Source organism: Hirundo rustica, chromosome 2 (assembly GCF_015227805.2).
Source record: "Hirundo rustica isolate bHirRus1 chromosome 2, bHirRus1.pri.v3, whole genome shotgun sequence".
Taxonomy (NCBI): Eukaryota; Metazoa; Chordata; class Aves; order Passeriformes; family Hirundinidae; genus Hirundo; species Hirundo rustica.
The window spans coordinates 57929578-57954048 of record NC_053451.1 but is presented as its reverse complement, the minus strand read 5'-3'; the positions used below and the strand labels follow the sequence as shown (position 1 = coordinate 57954048).

General features: G+C 39.9%; 1 protein-coding gene across 6 annotated transcripts in view; it reads right to left on the bottom strand.

Moving 5' to 3' along the window:
• ELF1 (E74 like ETS transcription factor 1) overlaps positions 1-24471 on the bottom strand; it is an 88042-nt gene that overhangs the window by 18126 nt on the left and 45445 nt on the right. For 4 of the 6 annotated variants that reach the window (XM_040055705.2, XM_040055709.2, XM_058424422.1 and 1 more), the window contains exons 2-5: positions 20161-20462; positions 11742-11916; positions 3581-3688; positions 2853-3017 (exon numbers count right to left, since the gene is read on the bottom strand). In XM_040055705.2, coding sequence (XP_039911639.1) covers positions 2853-3017; positions 3581-3688; positions 11742-11916; positions 20161-20232 — 520 coding nt within the window. In that variant the 5' untranslated portion in view covers positions 20233-20462. Of the gene's footprint in view, positions 1-2852; positions 3018-3580; positions 3689-11741; positions 11917-20160; positions 20463-20846; positions 20962-24471 lie in introns of those variants that run through there. The other 2 variants (XM_058424423.1, XM_040055708.2) reach the window with 2 other exon arrangements.

Genomic DNA, 24471 nt, shown 5'->3' with positions numbered 1-24471 from the left:
TTAGAGATAGTCTAGGCTACTACATATGAACACAACTGCAAGAGCAATTCTAGGCTCTCTTTGCTCAGCCTAGATTACTTCAGGACTCTATAAGAAGCCTGTCCAAAATCAGAAACCAGTGAAGGATGTGAAACTTTTTTACAGAAATGTACTGCTGTTACTGCTGTATATCTGGGCTAGAGATATTTTATTTGGATAGTTTTAGACTACACTGTGAGCTATAATTTCCAGGCACTGACTGATAGCATCAAAAAACAGTTAACGGAGACACATCAGATATGTTTCCTTTGTTTAAGAGAAGATGCTTTTTAAAAGCACATTGACCACCAGCATGCTTCCTCCTTTGCTTCAATAGAGCATGAATTTATTATTTTTCAGAGTACATCACTAAATTCCTTTTTAGGAGAGAATTTTACAAAGAGGAAGTATAAAAAGTGTGCAAGAGCTAAGCCTTATATGGGCCTACCATAATTTTGGATAGCTAATTGGATTTACAATTGGTATTTTCACTTTCCTATTTCCATGGCTGTAAAACACATCAGGTTTTTTTCATGCTATAAATTAAGGTGACATTAGGCAGTGTAATGTTCATCCTGATTAAATATTTTATACCAGAAGAGAAAATGTTAAATCCATTTTCTTGCACTATTTTCAGTGAGTTTTGTTAAAAAAAAAAAAAAAAAAAGAATGTACAAACAAAAAACCTGCACATATCTAAAATATGATGTACATAACTTATGTGACCACCTGCTGCCAGATATCCTCCACAGCAAACACAGAACTGAGGGCATTAATATTGCCAAGGAAACTTGGAAATTTGCTGACATCCCTTTGTTTTTCCTGTCTGATCCATAGCTGAGCAGCTCAGCGCTCAGACATTCATGAGCACAAACATCATGATGAACACGGGTTTGGAGTTGAGCAGATGGGTGGATACAGCTCTACTGCTGCAGCAATAATTCCAAAAGAAAAGGAAGTGAAACCACCACATTGCTTCTGGTGAACATTCTCTTGGAGGAGCTCTATTTGGCAGTGCCATTCTGGCACAGTTAGCTGGCAATGCTCTGCACTGCAAATCCCTCCAAGTTTAGCTAATGACTTATATATGCTAGAAATCTATAAAAGTCTATAAAATCTATAAAAATGCTATAAAAGCATGAGTGATAGGGACAGGGCAAAATGATCACCATCCTTTGCCACACTTCAAAACTGACCAAAGGAAAGGAAACAGAGTGTACTTAAAAAAAAAAAAAAGATCCTGCAGCAAACAAATGAACAAAACCCCAAAAGAATCCCACCCACACACCGCACATTATCCTAAAGTGCACTACAAACTCAGTAACATTTTGCAGCACTTCTTGTACAACAATGCCTCAAAAATCCCCAGACGTTTTGAAGTAACACTTCTACATCACTCAAACCAGACCATCTACTTTACGAAGCCTCAAGTTTGCTGAAAACTAGTACCTAATGAAACACTAAGCTGATGCATCTTTTCTAACATTTTTTTTTCTAAAACAAATACACATTTTCTGTGAAGCAACTGGTTTTCTAACCTACAGCTAGGGAGGAGGAAGGAGTGGGAGTAAGCAGAAGCACAACACAAGAGTATGAAAGCATCAAACCAAAGAGGTTAAATGTCTGGCAGACAGACAGCAGCTCCTTGTTTTGACCACACAGCAGTCAACATTAAAAAAGAAGAAGGGAAGAAAAGAACAAACAAAATCCCCCCAGTTTAAAATCCTCTTAGAGCTGGTTATCTCACAGTAGTGTACACAGCCGCAGTAGCTTCCCCAGCAGCACTTTCGGGGCAGCTGCTGGTAAAGCTCTCCTCCAAGCAGTTTCAGTTCAGCTTTCTCAGGGCAATCAGAGACTTCCTGACCCACACCCATCCCTATGAGACCTTGTGACACACATGGAGCTCAGGAGGCTTCTCCAAGATCTTCACAGGCCAACATGGTCTCTCTCACACATAACAATTCCCAACATTTGGAATTGGCAGCAAAAGTAGCAGCAAAAACACACTCCTATTCCACAGGAGTATGGCAGGGTAGCAGAAGCCTTATTCCGGAAGGCTGTTACACAGAGGAACCTGTTAAAGTCCTCACACTCTAGGATGAGCCCTAGGATTAGTTCCAGAAACATAACCTCCTTAGTTTCATTTTATTATTATATTAGTTTGCTCCAAGAGCATTTAACATCTATATGTACAGCATGACTTCCTTTTCCTGCAGACACCAGCTTCAGAGCCTCTAACGGGGTCCACACTGTAGCAAGGTAGGAAAACAGGAGCAGAATGCCTGGCTAACATCACTTCATGACTCTTTGGCACACTGACTGCAGTGAAACATCACTACACTATGTAAATGTAATCTAATACAAATGGGACTAACACTTATTACAACATGCCACTATTAATAATAATAATAAAATCAATATTTAAGAAAAGCTAAAAATCCCTCCCCATTCTAATCTCATATTCTGAACTGATCAAGCGTCTACAGCTGAAGAGTAAGAGCTCTAAGTAAGAGCTAATTAAAGTACTTCCAGATTCACAGCAGCAAAAGCCCTATGGCTTGTACTGCAATTCTGCTCTGAAGAAGAAACTACAAATAGGAACAAGCAGAGATTGCTGTAGGATAAGCCATCGTTGCTACCTCTACATCATTAGTCTAAGCATCTGTATGTGTGCTCACACTACACAGGAAGAAAATGCTTTCCCTGCATTTCTGGCTGAGCTCACTCAGTTACTTTGGCCTGACACCCAGAAGGGTTCCAAACACCCACAAGGAAGCAACTGTGCCACCCTCTACTCTCCTGCTCCACACTGCTGTTCTCCAGTAGCATCTTACCTTTTTTCTTCTTTGGCTGTTCAAATTCTGGAGTCTCTGGTGATTCAGCATAAGGGTCTGGGGCTTGGTGAACTTCCACCACCTCAGGGATCCCATCGAGTGTGACTGACACATGTGTGATAGGAGGCACCATTTCTTCCTCTTCAGTTGCACCAAACATAGTTGCTTAAGGGAAAAGGACAAAAGGAGTATTTTCACACAGCCATGAGGACTTTAAAAAGCTGGCTTTAGAGCAAAATAATCAAACTATGACTTCAGTCTTTCAAGACTGAGAGAAGACTAGTTTATAGTTCAATATATGTGCCAAGAACATTTTACACAAGCAGAAGCACTACTAAAATAGAACAATTTAATGACAGAACCCACCTTACAAACAGCACAATTATCTGCTGATCACACATTTATATTTAAGACAATCTGTATATGTAAGTGCATATTCCTTTATCCTGACAACATAAACATCAACCAAACAAAATACTGCAACCTAAACCATCCAGCTTCATTCACACTTTCCCTCTGTAATTTTTGACTCTTTCCTTTCCTGTTCAACTCTGGCATGGCAATGAAATCCTTGCATACAACACTGGATTTCTGATACTCAAGTTGTGTACATAAAGGCTATCTGGAAATTATAAAAAAAATTACCAATTCCATGCTGCAGCGAAACCCTTGTCCCTTCACAAATAAACCTGGCAAATACAGATTGGATTTTCATAAAAAAAACTTACTCATTCTTTTTTCATCCAACATAGGGTCAGGGGAGTCCATATTAAGAAGTGCTTCAGCAGCCTCAATTGTTTCCATTGTTTCATCTCCATTATGACAAGACGCTTCAACTAAAAGCAAGGGAGAAAAAAAAAAAATCTTAAGAAGCTACAAACTAGACTTAAGCTTAACATCATATTTATTCCTATTTCATTTCCAGGGGAAAAAAAAAAGGTGATAGAGATGGTCCTCTACTAGATGGGTAGCAACAGATTAGCTGGGGAGAAAATCCACACTGCAATAATTTCATTTGTTTAGTACAGTACATTTTTCAGATTGCATGTATTAAAAAATCCCAAACAAACCCTTTGTCTCTGCCTCATCTTTCTAACTCCTCTCTTTGCTGATCAAGCACATGCAGTAAAACACAACACCCATGAAACTAAGAAATACCACTACCACAAGCAATGTTCCAGAGATTATTATTTAAAAACACAATATTGCTAACTTCTTATGATGCTCCAATGTCTTATCCACAGAAAAACATGTGGAAATGACACTTGAAGACATGTTTTAATGGTGAACATGGGGGTGGTTCTGGGTTGACAGCAGGACTTGACCTGTGAGGTCTTTTCCAGCCCCAACAATTCTGTGGTTCTATGAACAGAAGTGAATTCCATAAATAAGAGATGCCAAACCATCCAGTCATTTAGCCTGGAAGAGAGACAAGAAAATATTCCACAAATTCTATTAGAGACCATGTGATATAAGGGTGTAGCTGAATCCTAAACCATTCAAATTCATGGGAATTACATGTAGGGCTAACAGTGCAGGCTCCAAGAACACACTGGAAAGCAAACATGAAACATGAAAAGCAATATAGAAGATTGTCAAGCTTTTCGAAATTTTTGACTTCTAGACAATTCTTTGTCAACTTTATGAGGGCAGCCATTAGATAAACCCAAAGCTCCTGAGCATTAATTATTATGCTTAAGGTATATGTTAAGGTCATCTGGGGGTACAAAACAAAAAAATCCAATAAAATATTATTTTGCAAAGCTGTTCTAAGAAGATAATACTGGTTTAACTGGAAGAGTACTTTACCAGATGATCTTTTCAAAATAACTGTAGCATGAAAAATAACATAGATGGCAGTTCCTGGTACCATAAACACTTTAAACTGTTCAACACATCCTTTCAGAAATTACTGTTTGTTAAATGGAAATTATTGGGCTAGGCTTCTTTATCCTTTGACATGAATTTGATGCAACTTTGGGGAATTCACTTGCATCTATCAAAATTATAAAAAGGGCTGCATTAGTATTCCCATCTCTAGGACACCAAGAAACCTCAGTTACTTTCACAGGCTTTACACCTCTCTCTCTGTTAAGCTTTGAGGAATTTTGGGTGGGGCAGTCACATTAAAAAACAAAACCAAGAAGCCACACTGACTAACAGAGCAAGCAAACATACATGTTAAAAGAAAATGTAATGACCTTGGAATATTTTTGTGCACAAAAGCAAGAAGTTTATGACAGAATTTCTGTATTTCAACCTTTAAAATATCACAGCAACAACAAAGCAACCAGTTCAATTAGTACTAAGCAATTAGATAATTAAAAAAACAACCAAACAACCCCACCTGGTTTCATCCCAAATGTTTACAGCTTCAGCAATTGTATCATTATGAGAGGGCAAAGATGAATGCTGGTGTCCACACATCAGCCCTACCTCTTCCACCAGCTGTGATTTACAAAAGCCTCCTTACCTTCTGGATTTCTCCTTCAGCCCCTAGTGTAAGAGGCTCAGGCTAATGCAGAATAAAGCAGACAGGTGTTGGGAACCCCTGATTCACACAGCAACTCACCCTGTTTTCTACAGGACCACCTCCACCCTCTATCTGGCAAAGACATTCAGACAGTTAAGGATCTGCGCCTTCTGGCCAACATCTCCAAACAGTCTTAAGAGATGAGAAACACAGAGCTGAGGAGGAGGATAGCACGAAGAGAAAGTGAGTATGGACTACTAAGGTCCTGACCTTGGAAGCAAGAGAGGGCAGCAAATCACTGACAATTTTGTCAGGCAGCTGACAGGGTCAGCAGCGCAGACCCAGGGCATCTCAGCCCCAAGAGCCACACAGCATCCTTAGGGAATGCCTGGCCATCAGGACGAGACAGAACACGCACATCCCATTCAGCCTGCAGCCATGTACACTCTTGGACTGGTGCTGGTGACTTGATGCTTCTGGTTCCAAGTTTTATCTTCCACAAGGAAGGTTAGCCTGCCACAATCCAGCTCAGCCAAAGTCACGGAGCATGGCTGGCTTACCACAGACAATTTTAAAGCCAGCAGTGGTTCTTCCAGGTTCTCGGTCCTGCCGGCAGGGAGGAGAGAGCTGCTGCTGTCTGCTCTTTCCTAAGAGAGAACTGCAGGAGGACCAAACCTACTTGATGGCTTTCAGGTAACTAAGGTGATGGAGCAGAGCCAATTCTTCACTCTGAATAATAGCAGGTGAGAAAGACGCTACCAGCTTTACATTGTTGTTACACCATATGGCCAGAAGTTTACTATCCCTGTCCAGGACTAACAAAAGGAACTTATAATAGCCATATAAATAATGTAAACATAGAAATTAATGTAAGTTGCTGCTCACAAAAATTATAAGCATGTTAAGGAAACTTCCCAGTCTGACCATTCACCAGACTCCCTGGTAGTCACAGACTGCCACTGCTGGGCCAAAGCCCCTTTGCAGGGGGCTGCTCCCGTGACCAACGTGTCCCCCTTGGCTCCCAACACACCCACTCCACAGTCAGACCAGGTTTCCTCACTGGTTCAGCCCCGGGTTTCCCATGGCAGAGTCTCAGATGTCTCACTCCATAAAGCCAGGTATTCACAGCACAGTAACACAGAAACAGCCCGAGCTGGTGCTCCCCCAAGGAGGACCCCAACCAAGGAACCCTTGGGCTTTTAGAACCTCAGAGTCCACCCACAGGCCAAGTCTCCCTCTTCCTCTCTGCATCCATCCACCCATGCCACTGCTATCCTATCCCCTGTCTTCTTCTCCTTCCTTATCCAAAAGACCAGCAATTCCCAGCTGCAACAGTCTCTCTCACTGTTCATTGCCTGCCAGCCCTGGTGTTCTTTATTATCCCAAGGGTTGTCAGTTCACAGCCTCTTGTGTCTGGCTCCTACCCTGAGCTCAATCTGCATCTCACTCTGCAGCTTGCCAGCAGAGCAACCTGGGACAGATGTATGCCTCTACCAGCAGCAACACTATCTTTCTGTCCACAAACACAGGATGGCAAAATTAAGTTCCTTAACCAGCCCACTGTTCTTGCCAACACCCTTCAAGCAACCTCCGAGAAGATGACTTCACAAAGTGGTTAAAGACAAGTTAGTATTTCCCTCTTGCTGAAAGGGTTGTGGTTTTTCCCATCTCTGCCCCTGGTTCATGATCCAAACTTCTGTCACTTAACACATGCCAGGCTTCACGATTTTTTGATCACATAGTGAGACAAATGAGATTTATAAAATGTCTGAAAAGGTTTCGGGGGTATTGCTGGGTTAGCAAGTTGAATTGCAAGAACTAAAGAGCTAATACAAACAAGGTGTGGGGCACCTCACAGAAAAAGTGGAGGACCATCTCTTTGTCCTTTTAACAGCAAGATACTCATTTGCATCCTTCTACACAGGACAGTGCTCAAGGATAACCAGCTCAGCTAAAAAGGCAAGCTGGTGTCTCTTATTTTCGTTTTTCTGTAATGCTGCAGAATGCTATTCCAATCACTGGTTGTTATGATAAAGTCCCAGTTTTAACAAGAACTGGAATTAAATGGCTTATTTGCTCCTCTTTGCCAAAGTCAGCTGAAAAAATGGGGCAGCAGGGAGGGTCATTTCTTCAAAGTATCAGGTTTCAAACGTTATCTGAAACAGGCCGAAGCTTTTTTAAAAAAAGGAAAAAAGGTGGAGGGGGAAGAAAAAATTGGAAGAAAAAAATGAAAAAGGGAAAAATAGGCAGGGAAGAAAAAAATGGTAAGAAAAAAAGGAAAAAGGGAGAAGAAAAAGGGAGAAAAAGAGGAGGGAGGGGGAAAAACACACCTAAAAATATTTTCAGTTTTTTCTCAGGGTACTCTACAAGTTTTTGTTTATCTGAGCAAGCCACAAACTTAAGTCTCTGTATCTGCATGCCAATTTCTGCCCAGTTACAGCAAATTCAGGTTCCATATGAATCAGCATTAACACGAGGCTTGCCCAAACACAGCATTCTGCTCTGAAATTATGCCTCATGTTGGAAGTTCCCCACCTCTGTTCAAAGTCCTGCTTTCCCTATGCCTGTCTAGTAACTTTTTTTGAAATTTTTACACCATTTTCTGCAATTCTATCCCACTCCCATTGCTTCTCTGGTGGCTGAAAGCCCTGCAGAGTGGGCAACACAACACAAGTCCTTGTCCAGGCTGAGATAAAGGCTGTGCTAGTCACAGCTGTGTTTAAATTCACTGCTGCTTTTACTAGAGACAGAAACAGGGGCTGCGGAACCTCAAAATATCAGAAGAAATCTAAAGCTGCTAAAAGAAGAAAGAGAGCCATTAGACATGGACAGACCACTCTTCTGCAGAATAGCTGGCTGTTAAATTTAAGCACTTACTTTTTTGTATCCACTCTTAGCTGATTGTTATCTGACACTGAAAAATTGAGTTTAAAAACACAGGCATTTCAGGAGACCTCCAAATCACCATTTTCTTTTTTAAATAAGGGTTTACAATTTGTAAAGAAAATTATCTCATTGAGGAGGTATACAAAAAAAAAAAATCCCTCTGGTTTTACCAGAGCTACAGGCAGCTGTGAGTAATTTCTTTACAAAGTAACTGAAACCAAAACCTGTTTTTTTGCAACTGGCATCTCATCAACTCACAATCCTCACAGATTAACACTATAAAGTTCAGTTTCCACCTAACTACTCCTTTGGATTTCTTTGTAACATCACAAACGACCACTAAAGCTGCTGAGTTTGTGCAGGACTGCTAGAGCTTCACAAAATGTACTACACAAATGGTACCAAACTTCAAAATGTTGCTAAGTGAACTGGTTATTAAGTACCGTTACCGATCTATGAAAATGCATACTTTCATGCTCCCTATTCAGAACAGGGCACAGGACATCTAAATGCAATTTTTCTGTCCCTGCTCTCTCATACCCTCCCCTGAAAACTGCCTCAGTGCAGCCACTACCCTGATCCCATGAAAACAATGCCAGAGCAGATGAGCCACAAAATGGCCGACTTTGATTAACTGTGGTTTTCAATACACTAAACTCACCAAACATGTCAAAGTTTAAAAAAAATTATAACAAGAATTTAAAAAAGGTTTTCAGGAATTACATAATCCGATTAGTTTCTCCTTCCTGTGCACCTTACATCCATAACTAGCACAATTAATAAGATATACAAAGTGTAGCAAATTGTACCATCTGACAAGTTGGCCTGGACTTCTTCTGCACAAAACACTATCCCCTGTATTTTTCAGAGAAAAAATAATTCAATATTCCCTTTAGAGATAAAACTTCATTCAAAGCCAAATGTTCCAATTAATTTTGTTAATCACTCTTTACTACATGACGGTTAATCATTTAAAATCTTGTAAGACTCGCAACAAACTGACTATAAAATTGCCACCAGAGTTCTTCCAGGGAGAAGTGCTTTTAAAGAGGAGGATAATAAGGGACGTCTGCCTATTCATTACAAAAAAAATTACATCATGAGCAAAAACATTGCTAAAAAGATGATTGCTGGCCATGTCTCATCAGGGTTTCATGTGCAATAGATGCTGTTCTTATAGTTTTCTGCAGGTTACAATTTATATGACAGATAAGTAATCACCAACATGTGATAGCTGTGCTTTTAAAGGGCTGAAGCTATATACTATAGATGAAAAAAACTATCAGCACCCACTATTCTGCAGATAGATCCCAAAAAACCCTGCAAATTTCTGTTAATCTAGGAGAAAAGAGAAGCCCCGTGGATGACATTCATAAAATACTACTGAAAAACTAGTAACTTAAAAAAACCTAAATCCTTCATATTAAGCAGTCATTGCTCAGTAATGTTTAGTCATAAATTATGGCGGTTTCAGTTTTGTTTTGCTGTGAACTTCAGTCTTATAAATATTTTAATGTGGAATTAGTACGGTCTTTATGACTCCTGATGCTCTCTCAAAGGCGCAACATGGAAGTGACTGAAAAGACTGGCACTAACTTCAAAGAGCAAAACAATGTATTTCACTGTTGAGAGCAAACAAAATCAAGAAGGAAACTTCAAAGATGGGAGAAAAGAAAAAAAGCAGTTGAAAAATAGAGTAGGTGGGAACACTGAGCTATGATTAGCCCCATTTCAGAGGCAGCCTACAGCAAGCTATACTTCATCTGGGGTCTCTTCCACACAGCAGTCTTGCAGTTCAACTGGGCAGCCGTGGCCACAGCCATTGCCTGTCCACAGTGGGCAGGGAGGTAACAGGGGGCTCCCTCCCCAGTGTCCTCTCGTCTCCTCCTGTGGGGTGCCTTCACACCCCTGGGCCCCAAATTCCGCCCCACCAGGCTGGATAGCTTCCTGCCACAGACCAGTGCCTGAGCTACCAGTGTTGGTTGCCTTGTCCTGAGCAGGAGCTTTCCAGCCACAGGGCTGGTCCCAGCTCCGCCTGCACTCAGCCACTTTCCCTTCTAAGGAAATCCACAGCATGCACAGGATGGAGACTGTGAATCAGATAACAACAACACATCTCCTTCATAACAATCATCTCTGCAAAGTGGCAGCTCTCAATTTCTAAGGACTTTTGCCTTTAAGGAAAACCAGATTTCTTGAACTATCACGGATGATGGGAACAATACTGTACTTGTCTGCCTCCGAAGTATCCCAGAAACCCTTGGACACCATCGGTTACAAGGATTAAATATTTTCAGTTTCTGGCAGCAATTTGCAAACCCTTCTCATGTGACCAGCAACAAAAAAAAAAAAAGGTTAACAAGGGTATTCACAAAAGTGGAGTTTCACAATTACTCATACATGTAAAAATTCACACACAATATATTACAGTGAATATGGATTCACAAAAATGATCCGCTATGAAATTCACACCGACGCATTAAGTGGTGCTTAAGTAACACACTGGGGAAATGCCAGTTGTAGTGTGAATAATTAATCTGAACAGCAAGTTGACAAGACATTTCAACATGAAATATTGTTTGAGTATGGAAAACCTTCTTGAATAATAACTTAACTTATTTGTATGGTCACAGTCTGTTCACAGATAATTCACTACTATAAAAAAAAAGAGCCATATTCATCAGATAAAACCACTTACCGAGAACAGCTCATGTCAATTTACTCTGCGAACTGTTCCTCATGTCAAGATATGTTGAGTTCTTGTTTTACTTTTGATAGTAAAAGATGGTATCAAAACATGTCTTTGGAAATAACGTCAAAAAGTATGAGTGAAACAAGCATAGCTGTCTCCATCCCTGGAGACAGTCCAGGTGTGGAGCCCAGTGGCTGAAAGAAAACTTCTCTGTAAAGTATCTACCCCACCTTTGAGACTTTTTCTGCAAAGGCACTTCAAATACATGCATTCAGTGAGAGATTGTTTTTAAAATATGTCACACATCTTTGAGCTTTTCTCTTGAGAATTGTTTGCTCTTTAGGGCTACCTTTTCTAACAGAATTTACAAAAAATACCTGTATGTTAGGTGGGAATCATTACTAGAGATCCAAAACTTGCACCAGTAAGTCACGCTAGCATGCACATTTTAATTCATAACTGTATACCCTTGAGAAGTTAAAAGCAGTACATCTTCTCAGGCTGCATATTTCTGCTTGTTAGTATGTATGTTTACTTAGGAACGTTCCCCCTATTAAGTAAAAACAAACAAAACCTATGAGGAACAAAGAAAAACCTTGTTGGTACTCTGAGCAGGACTCAGCCTTAATCACTGTTGATGGATGAAACTCTTCACCATTATTAGCTGTGCAACTGGGATTGCAAGCCACCTGCCAACAATATTAACAGCATTTTCTCCGTCTTGTACAGAATTAACAGCATTCAATGCCACTATGCATTTTGCTCCCTGTTGTTTTTTTGCACAGCCATCTTTGCCACAGGTGCAAAGACATGGCACAGAGACGGTTTTATTGCCAACCTGTGAGGGTGATATCATCATCTTCTATGATTTGCTCTTCTGCAACATCCAAAGAATTCTCAGTGATCATGTCACTAGGTTCATCCACACAAGTTAAGCCAGAGTAGTTATGTAGGAGTTCTGCACTAGGAACATGCTCCACGATGACAGCAGGGAAAATAGATGGATCACCAAGCTGGGGGGTGGAGAAAAAAAACAACAAAATATTAGTTAGACTGCCTCCAATCTAGCCACTTAATGACTAATGCTTCAACAGACCTGTACTAAACCACCTTTAGATAACCAACAGTCAGGAGAGAGCACTAAAGGACAAGATAATTTTTAGCACCTGAAAGCAGAGAGCAGTGTCCCACCAGGAGCCAGAGGCTGAATATTGCTTAGTATATACTGTACTTCAGTACATAACACCAGACTTGCATGACACAGTTGTGCAGCATTAAAGCTGACAATACAGAAGAGCGGAACACCACAGTAAGTGCTAAACTTTGCTGGCAATAATACTGGGTGAGCAACTTGCTGCAAACACCTTCATCTCTTGCTTTTCCCATCAAGCTGAGAGTGAAAGGAGTCCTGTGGCTGTGAGGAGTGGACAAAGCTCTCACAGGAACCAAATTTCCTACGAGACACTATTTGAAAATCACTATTTTAAGGGACACTTGCTACAGAAGGAAGGGGTGTAATAGGTTGATAAAAGTGCTGTAATACATTTCCTCTCTAATTCTTATGGCTTTAGTCATTTGATATTACTCACACCACACCTCCCTCTTTCTTCCTAAGTCTGCTTTTTAGACATAATCCTTTGGTCTTGATAGTCATTTTGCATTGGATACAGAAGCAAAGAGGCAGCTGGGAAACAAAAATCAAACTGACTAGCAATAATAACAAGATGCACACTCCGAAAAGGCAACCACTCAACTGGAAGAGATTTTCAGCAAATAACACCTACTACAGACACTGTATTTTTCAAAGTGAGTATTTTAAAATGTTATTTGCAGGAAGAAAGTCATAGCTGATTGACAGCAGAACAGGTTCAAAGAAAGTCTAGTGTAACTCTAAGGTTCTCTGACTACAAAAACAAAGTGCATTATGAATATGTCAGGCTTAAAAACAAGAAAAAAACCTAAGAACTTGCTAAAACATATTTCTGAGAAAACTAGTACATGTACATTTGGTCCCACCCTCCACAGAAGAGCACACATATTTATAGATCATAGAATCACAGAATGGCCTGGGTTAGAAGAAACCTTAAAATCATCTAGTTCCAACCCCCCTGCCATGGACAGGGACACCTTCCACTACATCAGGTTGCTCAAAGTTCCACCCAGCCTAGCTTAAACACTTCCAGGGATGGGAATCCACAACTTTTCTGGGCAACATGTTCCAGTACCTTTCCATCCTCACAGTAAAGAACTTTCTCCCAATATCAATCTAAACCTATCATATTTTAAGTTTGAAGCCACTCCCACCTGTATTGTCACCATACGCTCTTGTAAATAGTCTAAATCTTTCCTGTAGGTTCCCTTCAGGTATTGGATCAAGTAGTTTTTTTAACCACACAAATTAAAAACCCAAGGGAAAAAACCAACTGTATGGTTATGCCCTTGTTTAAGAATTACTCATCTCTCACTCTTGCCACTATGCACGTCGTCACCGACGGAAAATGGTATCAGAGCTATCTGCTCAACCCAGACAACTGCTATGGGAGTAAGCCTCCCCTAGGGAAGAGTCTGGACCGTAAGTACTGAAAGTAGAAAATGCAATTAGAAGTTTTAAAAGGCAGTAATTACCACTTTAAATTGCTCTGTGTTTTGTAAAACATGTCTCAGCAAAAACTGTGGTAAAGGGCAATGAGGAAAAAAAGAACTAAAAACCAAAAATAGTATTTTAATGGGCTTCTATCATACAGAGTCTCCTAAACAAAACCAAACCAAACCAAACCAAAAAACTAAACAAACAAAAAAGTCAACAAAATCAAACTTTAAAAGACGACCCAACAAATAATGAATTATTTTATGAAACATGTTTCAAAAGACAGCAATATGGCAGAAGATCAATAAATATGAACAAAGTGCAGACCAGTTAAAGCCCTCTTGCGCAATCTTATCACGAGATGACAGGCGTATATCAAGTCAAGCAATGGGACAGCTGTTACCCCACACCTTTGTGGGCACCTCTAACCAATGCTGTATCGTGCTGGAGCTGAGAAACCAGAAATCATTGATGGCCAAGAGGTTCCCACTGCTCCTCAGAAAAAGTCACGTTCACATTTTGAATCCAATTTGTTTACTGACCCTAACATGCTTGATTCTATTTGCTTTCAAGCAAGAATAAACAAATAGATTTGATTAAATAAAAGCCACATCAATAGAAAAAGATAAAGCACTGTAAAGAGGGAAGGAAAATAAAAAACTATATTAATTAAAAAAAAAATTATTCTCAACCATACATTCCAGAAGCTACATGGTAGATGGTCCATTACAGCCTCATTCCTGAAATACAATTATGTTCTAAAAATAGTTTCAATACCTCCGTTTCAGTAATATGCCACAATACATAACTTTTGGGATTTAAGTTACAGATAGCTGTGGCGCAGGCACTTGGACATGAGCTAGGAACCCCAAGTTTCCTTCCCAGCCAACAGCCAGAAATGGTATTTCTAGGGCAAAATTTCCCTACCCAGTTTTAGGCTCTTGCGCTACAACAGGCTGTCATGCCCTAAAAACACCTACTTCTCTGCACTGACTATGAAACAGTGGAGGCATCGGGGCGCTCGTTTCTGTGTAGGCATCTGTGTCCCACACACCCATCAGCAAGTGGCCAGCTTCCTCCTCTCCACCACGCCTGCGCGGCGAGGCGCACTCCTCTCGCCCCGCTTCCGCCCTTGCACCGGCTCAAGAGCTGCACTGTCTGCAGCCACAGATCGAGTTGCCTGTGCTCAAGATAGGCCTTACATTAGCTTCTTCTGGAGAAGAAAATTGCTTTGGCTCAGCACTATCCTTCTCTAATGACTGATGCTCACGCCACTGGCTTGGCCTCTGAGAGGACAAGTTGTAGAAAAATGTTACAGAATAATAAACAAAACACAAGATAAAACAAGATAAAATCAACTGATTGTCACATGTTTTCAGATCAGTTTCTCAAAGCCCTATTTATATTATACATACTCACTTTGCTATGAAACCTAGTTACAAAAGCCCAAACATCCACATCTTTCTAAAATACACTTCACGACTGACCAGAATGTTTCCTGTGGTACTGAACTGTGCTGCTTCATGCGGTTCAGAAGTACTTGGTTTGATCCAATCTGAAGTGCTCAGCAAGGTTAAACTGTATTTTGACCATATCTAGAAACATCCATCATACACACACTCTGATATGGTCGCTGTGTCTGTCTGCAGGCAGAGAAACCCCCATGGCAGGGCAATTATCTCTTCACCTGAACTTGGTGCTGGACCACCCAAGGAAGCTGCTGACACACCATGCTTCCAAAAGACTGGAGACGAACAGAAAAGCATTCGCTCATGGTAAGACACTTCAAATGTGCTCCTCTTTAACTTAATCACAGTTCTGAACTGGAAGAATCAGAGTGAACATCACTCTTGTGGCCTTTTATTTTAAAACCATTGTTATAATGGCTTCCAACTCATACCCTACAGTGGTACAATGTAGGGACTTTCCTTCCTGCCACATTTGTATAAAGGAAAGGAAAGAACAAATTCTAATGCCCCATTGAGAAAAGCATTCACTGCAAATAAATTGAATTTGAAATGCATTTTTGTGGAAGCAGTCGTTTGCTTTTTTGTACAGTATTTGCAATTGGTTACAATTTCATTAACAAGCCTTTCATTCAGTCTTAAAAGGTAATACTCATGTACGCAGACGTACACATGACTGCTGTGAAGTAATCTCACCTTGGTACCTCTATAATGTTTTTGATTTCACTGAAAATGTCTGAATCAAGCTGAAAGCGCTTGAGTCAAGCTAAACCTTACTCTAGCTCTTGCTTTTTAAGACATAAAAATAACGGTACACATTTGAAACTGCAAAAGAGCCCTTTTTTACTATGGGTTCCTTTGAATCTAGTGTGTAATGAGAATTACACATAAGGAAAGCATTTAATTATAAACCACAAGTTAGTGACTCAATTAATATGAATTAAATTACTTCTCTAATAGCAAGATCACAAAATAATTTATTTCTAACACAAACATGCTTCTATACACCCTAGCAAAAAGGAAGAGTGCAAACTATTTTAAAGTTTTTTAAGAGTCCCAGATTAAAGTATCAGCAATGATTTTCAAGAAATCAATACAGAGATCCAGAGAAAAACTATTTGTATATTCCTAAATTTCTCCTACTTCTGTTGCTTCATGTTTCTCATACAAAATACAGGTAAAATATGATACCCTAGCTCCAGTAAAGTTTTGACTTGGCTTCAACCCATCTCCTATGTCTGCTCAACACATTGAGCTACTGCTAAAATCTTCCCAAATTTTAGATACCAAATCCCTGCAGACTGACCTTTACTAATTCAGCGGAGTGAAAACTTCATACAGATGCTGAAGCCCATGGAAAGTCCCGTGAACAGGTCCCTGAAAGCATTGGTTATACTCCACAAGCCCCTGAAAACTGAATCCAGTCCTCCTCTGGGGGCTAAAAGCAGCCATCTTCCTTCCTGCTCTCTAATTCTTTTAGTGTGTTTGACATGCTGACAAGGTGTTTCTTTTTTCTCTGAAAATTGTCTCATGAACTGTCACCAACTGACAGAAGATCAAAACACCATCCTGGCCACAGAAATAGAAAATAAGGAAGGGGATTTCTTCTGCTTTGGAGGTACTGTCTTCTCATACTACAAGTATTTAAGGATGACAACCTGTCCCAGGAATAAGATGACTAGCTTTTAACTGGTGTGGAATAAATTTTGTGCAAATGAGTGATGGGTGGGAAGAAACACATGCAATAGATAGTAGAAGGGAAAAGCTACATCGGAAAAAAAGGAGAAAGCAACCTCAGGGAAAAAAAGTAACTGTCTTTTTAACCAAATAGCATTCAGACTCACAATACATATGGCCATTTATATTAAAAAAACACCCCCGCCCCAAAAAAAAAAAAAAAAAAAGAAAAAAGAAAAACAAATAAAACACCCTGAAACACTAAACAGAACCAGGGGAAGTGACCTTAGTGCCTAGAAAACAGCTTTTGGTTTTCCCTTGCTGACAGTCCCTGTGCAGAGGCAGCTTCTCAGCTTTAAAGGTATTCCCACTGCCAGCATCTGCGAAGGGATGGAACAGAGGGATGCTGCAAGCAGACACATGATGCTCACTTTTCTGGGACGACAATCTCATTACAGATTTCATATTTTCCTTAAAGTCTACATAAAACTGCAAGTGGATAAGGGGGAGGAACTTTCTGCAGGAGCTCAAAATAACCAAAAAAATGTAGACCTTCACCCTGACCAGGTAGCTTAATCTTTCTGAAAACCCATGGCGATATCAGGGAATATGGAAGAGCAAATGTAGGCAGGAGATGATGGTGCAGAAGTCATGGCTCAGCCTAAGGTCTCACACCCTTTTTTATCAGAAGAAAGGAAGAGAGAAACAAATGGCAGAGGTACAGAAGGGGTCTCCAGGCACAGGTTACTACAAGCATCAGAGCCACCTGAGAGAGCACAGCCTGACACAGAGCAGTCATGCTGGGAACAATGTCAGCAGTTTAACAGCTGTAATGATTCAGCTTCTCCTTGGCACCATTTAAAACTTCCTACTATGGATCTAGCCACTGTGGCTGCTTTTATTCAGCTTTTTAAATTAAGAATGTCCCGATCAAATATCACATAACTGTTAGTCCACAAAGGACTAAATGAAAAGGCATTGAGAGAAGAAGCTGCAGATAGGAAGAGAAGCAGATTTAGGCAGTGGGATTGACTCAGCCAAAGCCTGCAGTAACTCCTGCCCAGTTTTATGTGTGCAGTCGCTCTCTGTTTCCCAACAACAACAAAAAAAAACCAAACAAAACCAAAACAGAGAAAAGAGTTAAAAAAAAAACAAACCAGATCCCTGACATGTAGAAGAAGCCAGACAGGTTATCAGTAGCCTTAGCCCAAGCCACTTGCTCCCTTCTGAAAATTATAAGGATATTTTCACTTCATTTCTTCCTCATCACAGACCTACTGTGTGATAAATGAACCCTCCAGGAATAACAAAAAATTTTTAAAAATCATTATTTTCTAAACTGCAAAGGATAAAGCTGATAAGAGCGAGCCTTTCCCGTTCACACGGGTCCATGTGATTGAGCCCCTCCTATTGGCATCTGCCACTGAATGCTGAATGCTTACATTTGCAAATGGACTGTTCATAATTTATGTTTGTTTAACCAAGACTTAAAAAAAAAAATAAAATTTAAACAAAATAGCCATGAATTATGACTTCCCTGAAATACTGAGCATAGTTGCCACTTAGACCCTGAACCTCTCCCCACAGCTGTTCCACGTCCCAAGAGCTCTTGGCAAAAGAGAGCTCCAGGGAAAGATTTGACAAGAAGAAAAGTACCAAAGTTCTTAAAATGCCCGCTTGTGGGGATATTGTAAAAATAATTATCCAAAGATGAGTTAAATGACGCCTTTTGTTTACGATGAAGATCCAAAAAAATGCTTCTGCCCAACACAGAGCACTTCCAGAGCTAAAATTTTTGCAAAGTACACAAATGCAACTAATCTAAGAATTTAAAAACTTTAGGAGTAGCAATAGCTCCTGTGTATTAAGAAGCAGATCAATCAAGTATAAGCAAGAAGCATTCTTTTTGGGCTAATGTGCTATGAGCCCTCAGCTGAACAAAACCTTCCTCCAGTTTCCCAGGTCTTTGCCTGTGCAGGACTTCTCTTCTACAACTGAACATTTAAGATTTACTTTCAGGCAGCCTGCCAGCTGGCTACCTGCATCTTTGATATCTGAACTAAGTGAACCCAGTGATTTAAAAGGGGCTTGTATCTGACTGAAGCAATGGACTTCCTGCTATGCACCCTCTATCTCCAGCCTTTCACACCTTTGATTTCACCACCTTTAGGGTATGCTACAGGATGTCTTTTCTTAAACTTCATCTAGAGCAGAATTCAGTGGAGTTATGAGATAAACATCAGGGTTGAGTTTGTTCTGAAGCTGGAGAAAGCACTGTTTAGAAAGGTTTTACTGTCCTGTTGAGTACTCTTTAGTATTTTTAAAGTTTCTTAGGTGAGCATCTGAAGATATTGCAAGAAGCAGAATGCATGGCTAAAGGAGACAAAACCATATCTGCTCACACTACCCCTCCCAGGAACCACGTTGACATAGCCCTCCCTACCTCAATTCTCCCCTCTCCTATTGGCTTGTAAAGTAAAGCCAGCAATGAACAACCAGCAGAGGTAATAAGTAAGGCTCATTTTCGACTACACTTGTGCAATTCCCATATCTAAATCCCCAGGCTACCACAAGGTCTGGAAAAATACAGGGAAGGAAGTTACATTACTAATTCCACCCAAAACTGAGTTAGCACTTTAGACAGACAACACTCAGTTCATTGAAATGATCGCATGACTCTGACAGCAGAAACAGGCCAGTGACCAGCCAGATATTAGGCCATACAGAAAACCAGAGACAAGATTATAAAGCCAAAAGCGGGGGTTTTTTAAAAGAGGAGAATAAATGCTTTTTACATTAAAAAAAGAGGAACAGTCTGTCATGGCACTTATCCTTTTAAAAAGGCTCAGACACCCCATTTCTTGCTAATAAATGCAGGCTCTAGTATTAACCACCAGCTATAGAGGAGTCGCACGATTTTTACAATAGGAATCCTACACGGAAGCTTCAGGACTCACAGGATGTGGTTTAAATAATCAACATCTAACTGAGAGTCTACTCAGGTTGAAACAGACATGTTTTTCCTGTAGTGTAAAACAATTTCAATTACTTTCAAGCTTATTTCTGAATAACCAGCATGCAGTAACACAATTTAGAAACCAATCTGTAAATAACAGTGAGCAGGTACATACTGCCTTCCAGTCATCTGCAGTGTGACCATTACTTCTACTCAGAATTTTATCCTAGCACACTAGAGAAGTTGAAACTCAATAAAATACAGTAATTTTGGGAATTCTACATCACACATGCATGGATTCTTCTGGCACAAATCAGCAAAACAAGAAAAATATTTTTGGAGGAGGATGTCTCTGTAATACTGCAGAGGTTATAACATTTAAGCCAATTTCTGTTCCGTGCATGCAAGTTACAGGAAGCAACAGGAAGCTTTTGAAACAGCACAAAGATCTGCTGCAACAATAATGACCTCAATGTTTCCTTTTTGTGTTTTACACCACATTTTTTCCTCGTGTTTCATAATATTGTTAGCACCAACTTGTATAAATATGGTTTCTTACACCATCCCATACCTGCTGCTCATCCTCCATGACGTTGCTGGCAAATTCAAACACAAGCTCATTCTGCTGTACAACTGCTGCCATAATAACGCATTCCCAGGTCTCAGCTCCACATACAAAGAAAAATGTTCTTGACTGTGAAAGAACAGAGCGCTTCACTGAGGTACAGCTGGGCAGAAAGGCAGGTTCACAAAATGAATCGAGTATCAATGTTTGTATTTCTTAGATCATCTGTGCTCCTGGGTTCTTCTCTTCTCAAAGCAAAACAAACCAAGGCAAATCCTTTTCCTGAGTTGTTCTTCCCACCTTTACCACTGTGGAGGGAAAAATAAAAAAGTTATTAAAAAACTGTTATATTAGCAATGTGAAATAGCAGCAGTAGCAATAAAGCTTTCCATGTATTAAACTCTTCTATCTACATCCCAGAAAGTCAGATACTTTTGCGTCTCCAAAGGTATTAGTTTTACTGATTAATGTATGAGAACTTTCATTATCTGAAACAGAACTGTTTCAGGAAATAAGACTTCAGTTTCAAAGTGTTTCATATTAAAAGCATGAGACTAACAAAAAGTTACAAAAGTTAACAAAAAGAAAACCCGTATTTTCATTTGATTCAGATATGCAGTTTTCACATTCATTAGTACCTCTCATCTTTACGGTTTATTCAAAGTAAAAATACAAAACTCAGATCAGCCTACTCAGCTGTAGGATATCCCAAGTGTATCACATTTCTTCTTCACACACAGTTCAAATTTAGCAAAGTTGTTCTGCAAGTAAAATGCTCTGGATCTTGAATCCCCATGTTCCCCAAGAAAAAGCATTTCTTCAGCTTCATGTTAAAAATGCACTGTAAAAGTACCCTTATCTCTACCAGAGGCTCGCAAGCAGCCGGAAGGAAACAGCACTGACCACGTCACGGCAAATTAGAACCGTCAAAAAAACTGCAAAGTACAAAGAAAAAAAAAAAAATCCCCAACTACAGAATGTAAACAGCTTCAGTGAAGGGATGTGTGCCCACAGCTCCCACGTTGTTACTTTCTCATCGGCACCAAAGGTAAACTCGGTTAGGGTGGGCTGACCAAGAGGTTTGCTGCATCACCTCTGGGGAAGGAGGCCCGCACAAAAGGAACTCTTTGGATACAACTCAGGTGACCCAGACATTAATTAAAAAATCTATCATTTCAAAATGGTTAACAGGAACAGGTGTCTAAAATTAGGAACCTAAGGAGTATGTTGGTGCCTAGGAATTTAAATTAATATAGTTTAAGGAAGAAAAATATGTGGTTCCTAGTGTTTTGAACAAAATTCTTTAAACCGCCTTTGATTAAGAGCTGCTGTGACAAAAGATTAAGAGGCAGAGGTCTAACATGTATCCATCCCGAGTGAGACCTCCAGGAAAATCAGCATCAGTGCCATTGGTGATGATTAGCATCTGCCTTTTTACAGGAGGTTTAACTTTGCCTTGTTTTTGCAGTAGGCTGAAACTCAAAAAAATGAAGAGCATCTTCCTCTCCCCAGTGCCAAGCAATTTAATTAGGGAGGATCATGTCAGAGACTCGTACTCCCTCACTCTAGGAAATGTAACAGCTGTTTTTCCTATATAGATTGTGGTATTCCCAAATTCCTAAGTAGTGATGGCAGAGCATTTAGGCATTTAAGTCACTAGATCCTACCCTTCTAAGAAATCAGGAAACTCAAGATTATGCAAACAGGAGAACCTCCCCAATTTCCAAAGTGCGCTCTAATTAGCTGTTAAAAGGTTTGTAGGAGTAGGCACAACCTTAACTACAGAATATTTGCTTTAATGACAGTTGCATGCATGAACAGAGAAGTGCTGTAGGAACCATTTCAACCTCAGTGCATGCCATTTTACTGGTTGACTTGAATAGTTAACAAGGCTTTCTCCATACTTCAGCAGGGTTATGGCACTGAAAGCATTACATGCAACCATATAATCCTGGGTGACTTCCCTAAATCTAATTATTTGGCTTTGCCTTTTAGAAGATGTGGATGCCATTAGGAAGTAGATACACATTGATAGCATAGTGGGGGTAAGCACAACTTGGCCCATCCTAGACTCCTATCATCCTGTATACCAGCTCAAAAATAAATAACTATATAGTATACAGTTTAATATTGCCTATAGACAGCAATTCAAGTGGGTCAATCTATGCCAACAGGGATATACCAACTTTTTCAAAGAGAAGACAGGTATGGAAATTTATTGAAGTACAACTTCTATTTTGGTTCCTGCTTAGGAATAAATTTTAACTGTCCAACAAGATTAAATAATATTTTAAGTCACACCCTCTAATCAGTGAAGAGCAACTCCACTGTAAAGGATCACAAAGCAAACAGGGAAATACAAGAACTTCCTCAGTTGTCCAAATGGAGACTTCTGTTTAAATGGGGGGGTTAAGCTAATTTTCCAGAGCCAGAATACTGCAAGGGCTTGTAATCATGGCCATTACACTGACTGAAGCCATATATATGAACAAAGGCTACAAGTTCTTTAGACCCAATAACTTTCTAAGGTCAATAACAATTACTTGAGTCAATGTAAAATCGGGATAAAGAACATACTGGAGACAGAGGCTACTGGGTAAGCTTTAAATATAAGGAAAACTGCAGGTCAAGCTGCCCTAAAAATTTTAAAAGTTCCCCACATGAACTGGGAACTGATATTTTCTTCCATTAGTGCTACGTTACTCATTATTCTGTAAAACATTAATATTTTACAGTAGATACTACAATACCAAAATGTACACTAAATGCATAAGATCCAAAAGCTGTGGCAGCAAGCTTACTAAAAGCCATAAAAAGAAATATTTCCTTCTTTTTATTTTAAAAAAGAGACAACTCTCAGTGCAAAACTAACTATCCTGATTTAACATCATTTAAGAGACTGCAGCAGCATCATGCATTTGATCCACACAAACACTGCTCAAACCAGTCATAATTCATGCTAACATGAAATTCTGAACCATCTGATACCACTGTAGGTGATGCAGTGATGTGAGATTGTTCCTTCTCCCCCACACCTGTCCCCAAAACCACCAAGGGCTCTATAGGGTAAAGTCAAGTGATACATTCTTTTTACAGAAGAAACATCTAACCACAACACCAGTACCAAATCCAAAGACAAGTGAGCGAACAGGATTTAGTATGTTTTTATATCTAACCTAATAAAGGCTGGGGACTCAGACTATTATTGTTTGCAGAATATCTTTCATTACTCCTGTTGCAATGTATAGTAATAGAGAATGATCTACTGGGCAACAATAACACAGCAGAATAATGCAGAAGTGCCTTCCTTTAATCCATATTACTTTCTCTGCCATATAGAAAACAAGAGCAGCTTTTCACAGAATCCAGTACAATTCTAAACCAGCTGTATTTTCCTTCTTATCTGTTTTTATAAACTGCTTTCATTATTCCAACTATCATAGGGTCCTGCTGTCCATAGGCTAACACAGACATGACTACTGTTTTTGTAATGCCACTTACCCCCTGCCTGATTTTACATACACCTGCAAGTAGAAAATAAGTTATTTGCAAACCGCATAAAATGTGTAAATTCTATTCACATGCACAGTAAGCTTGACTACATACAAATAATCCTAGGAGAAAGGGAACCCAATATACATTATCTTAAAATTTACATAAAATTTTCAGAACTACAGAGAAAGTAAGGTTTTGCTTTCACTTTTACTAATTGTTGTACAGATATATTATAAAAAGCAGCATTAAGACAGAGCAATATAAACAAACATCTTAATTTTACTTAATTCTTGAAACCGAACCCAAATTATTTCAATCCCCCTGGAAACTCCCCTCATCCACTGATTTCAACATTTAGAAACAAGCTCCTCAATCGGTCTGTCAAAAAGCACATTCAGCCAATCTAAGCCTCACTACATGCTACTCCGGTATTCCAGAAGATGCACTGTAGTATTCTGCCCTAGACATCAGCTAGACACCGTAACTTTTTCCCCAGCACTCTTCACCATTTATACCCTCCAGCTGGTCCTAGCCCACTGAGGACTAACTGAGCCAGTTCAACAAAGCTTCTAAGAAACCCCTCCAGAACCAACTTTTTTGGTCCCAATGGTGAGGCTGCAATATTGCAACTAGGCTCCATGCTGCAGGCATAAATCCACAAATTCTCCTTCAAATCCTGATAATGTGAGCCAGTATAGGCCACACTACCTCATCATTCAAGCACTGTAACGCAGAACACCAAAATAAGATAACAGCACCACAATGGAGCAGGTGTAATAGGTATCCAAGTGCCAGGCAGAAACCCAAAAATTTGCTAACGGT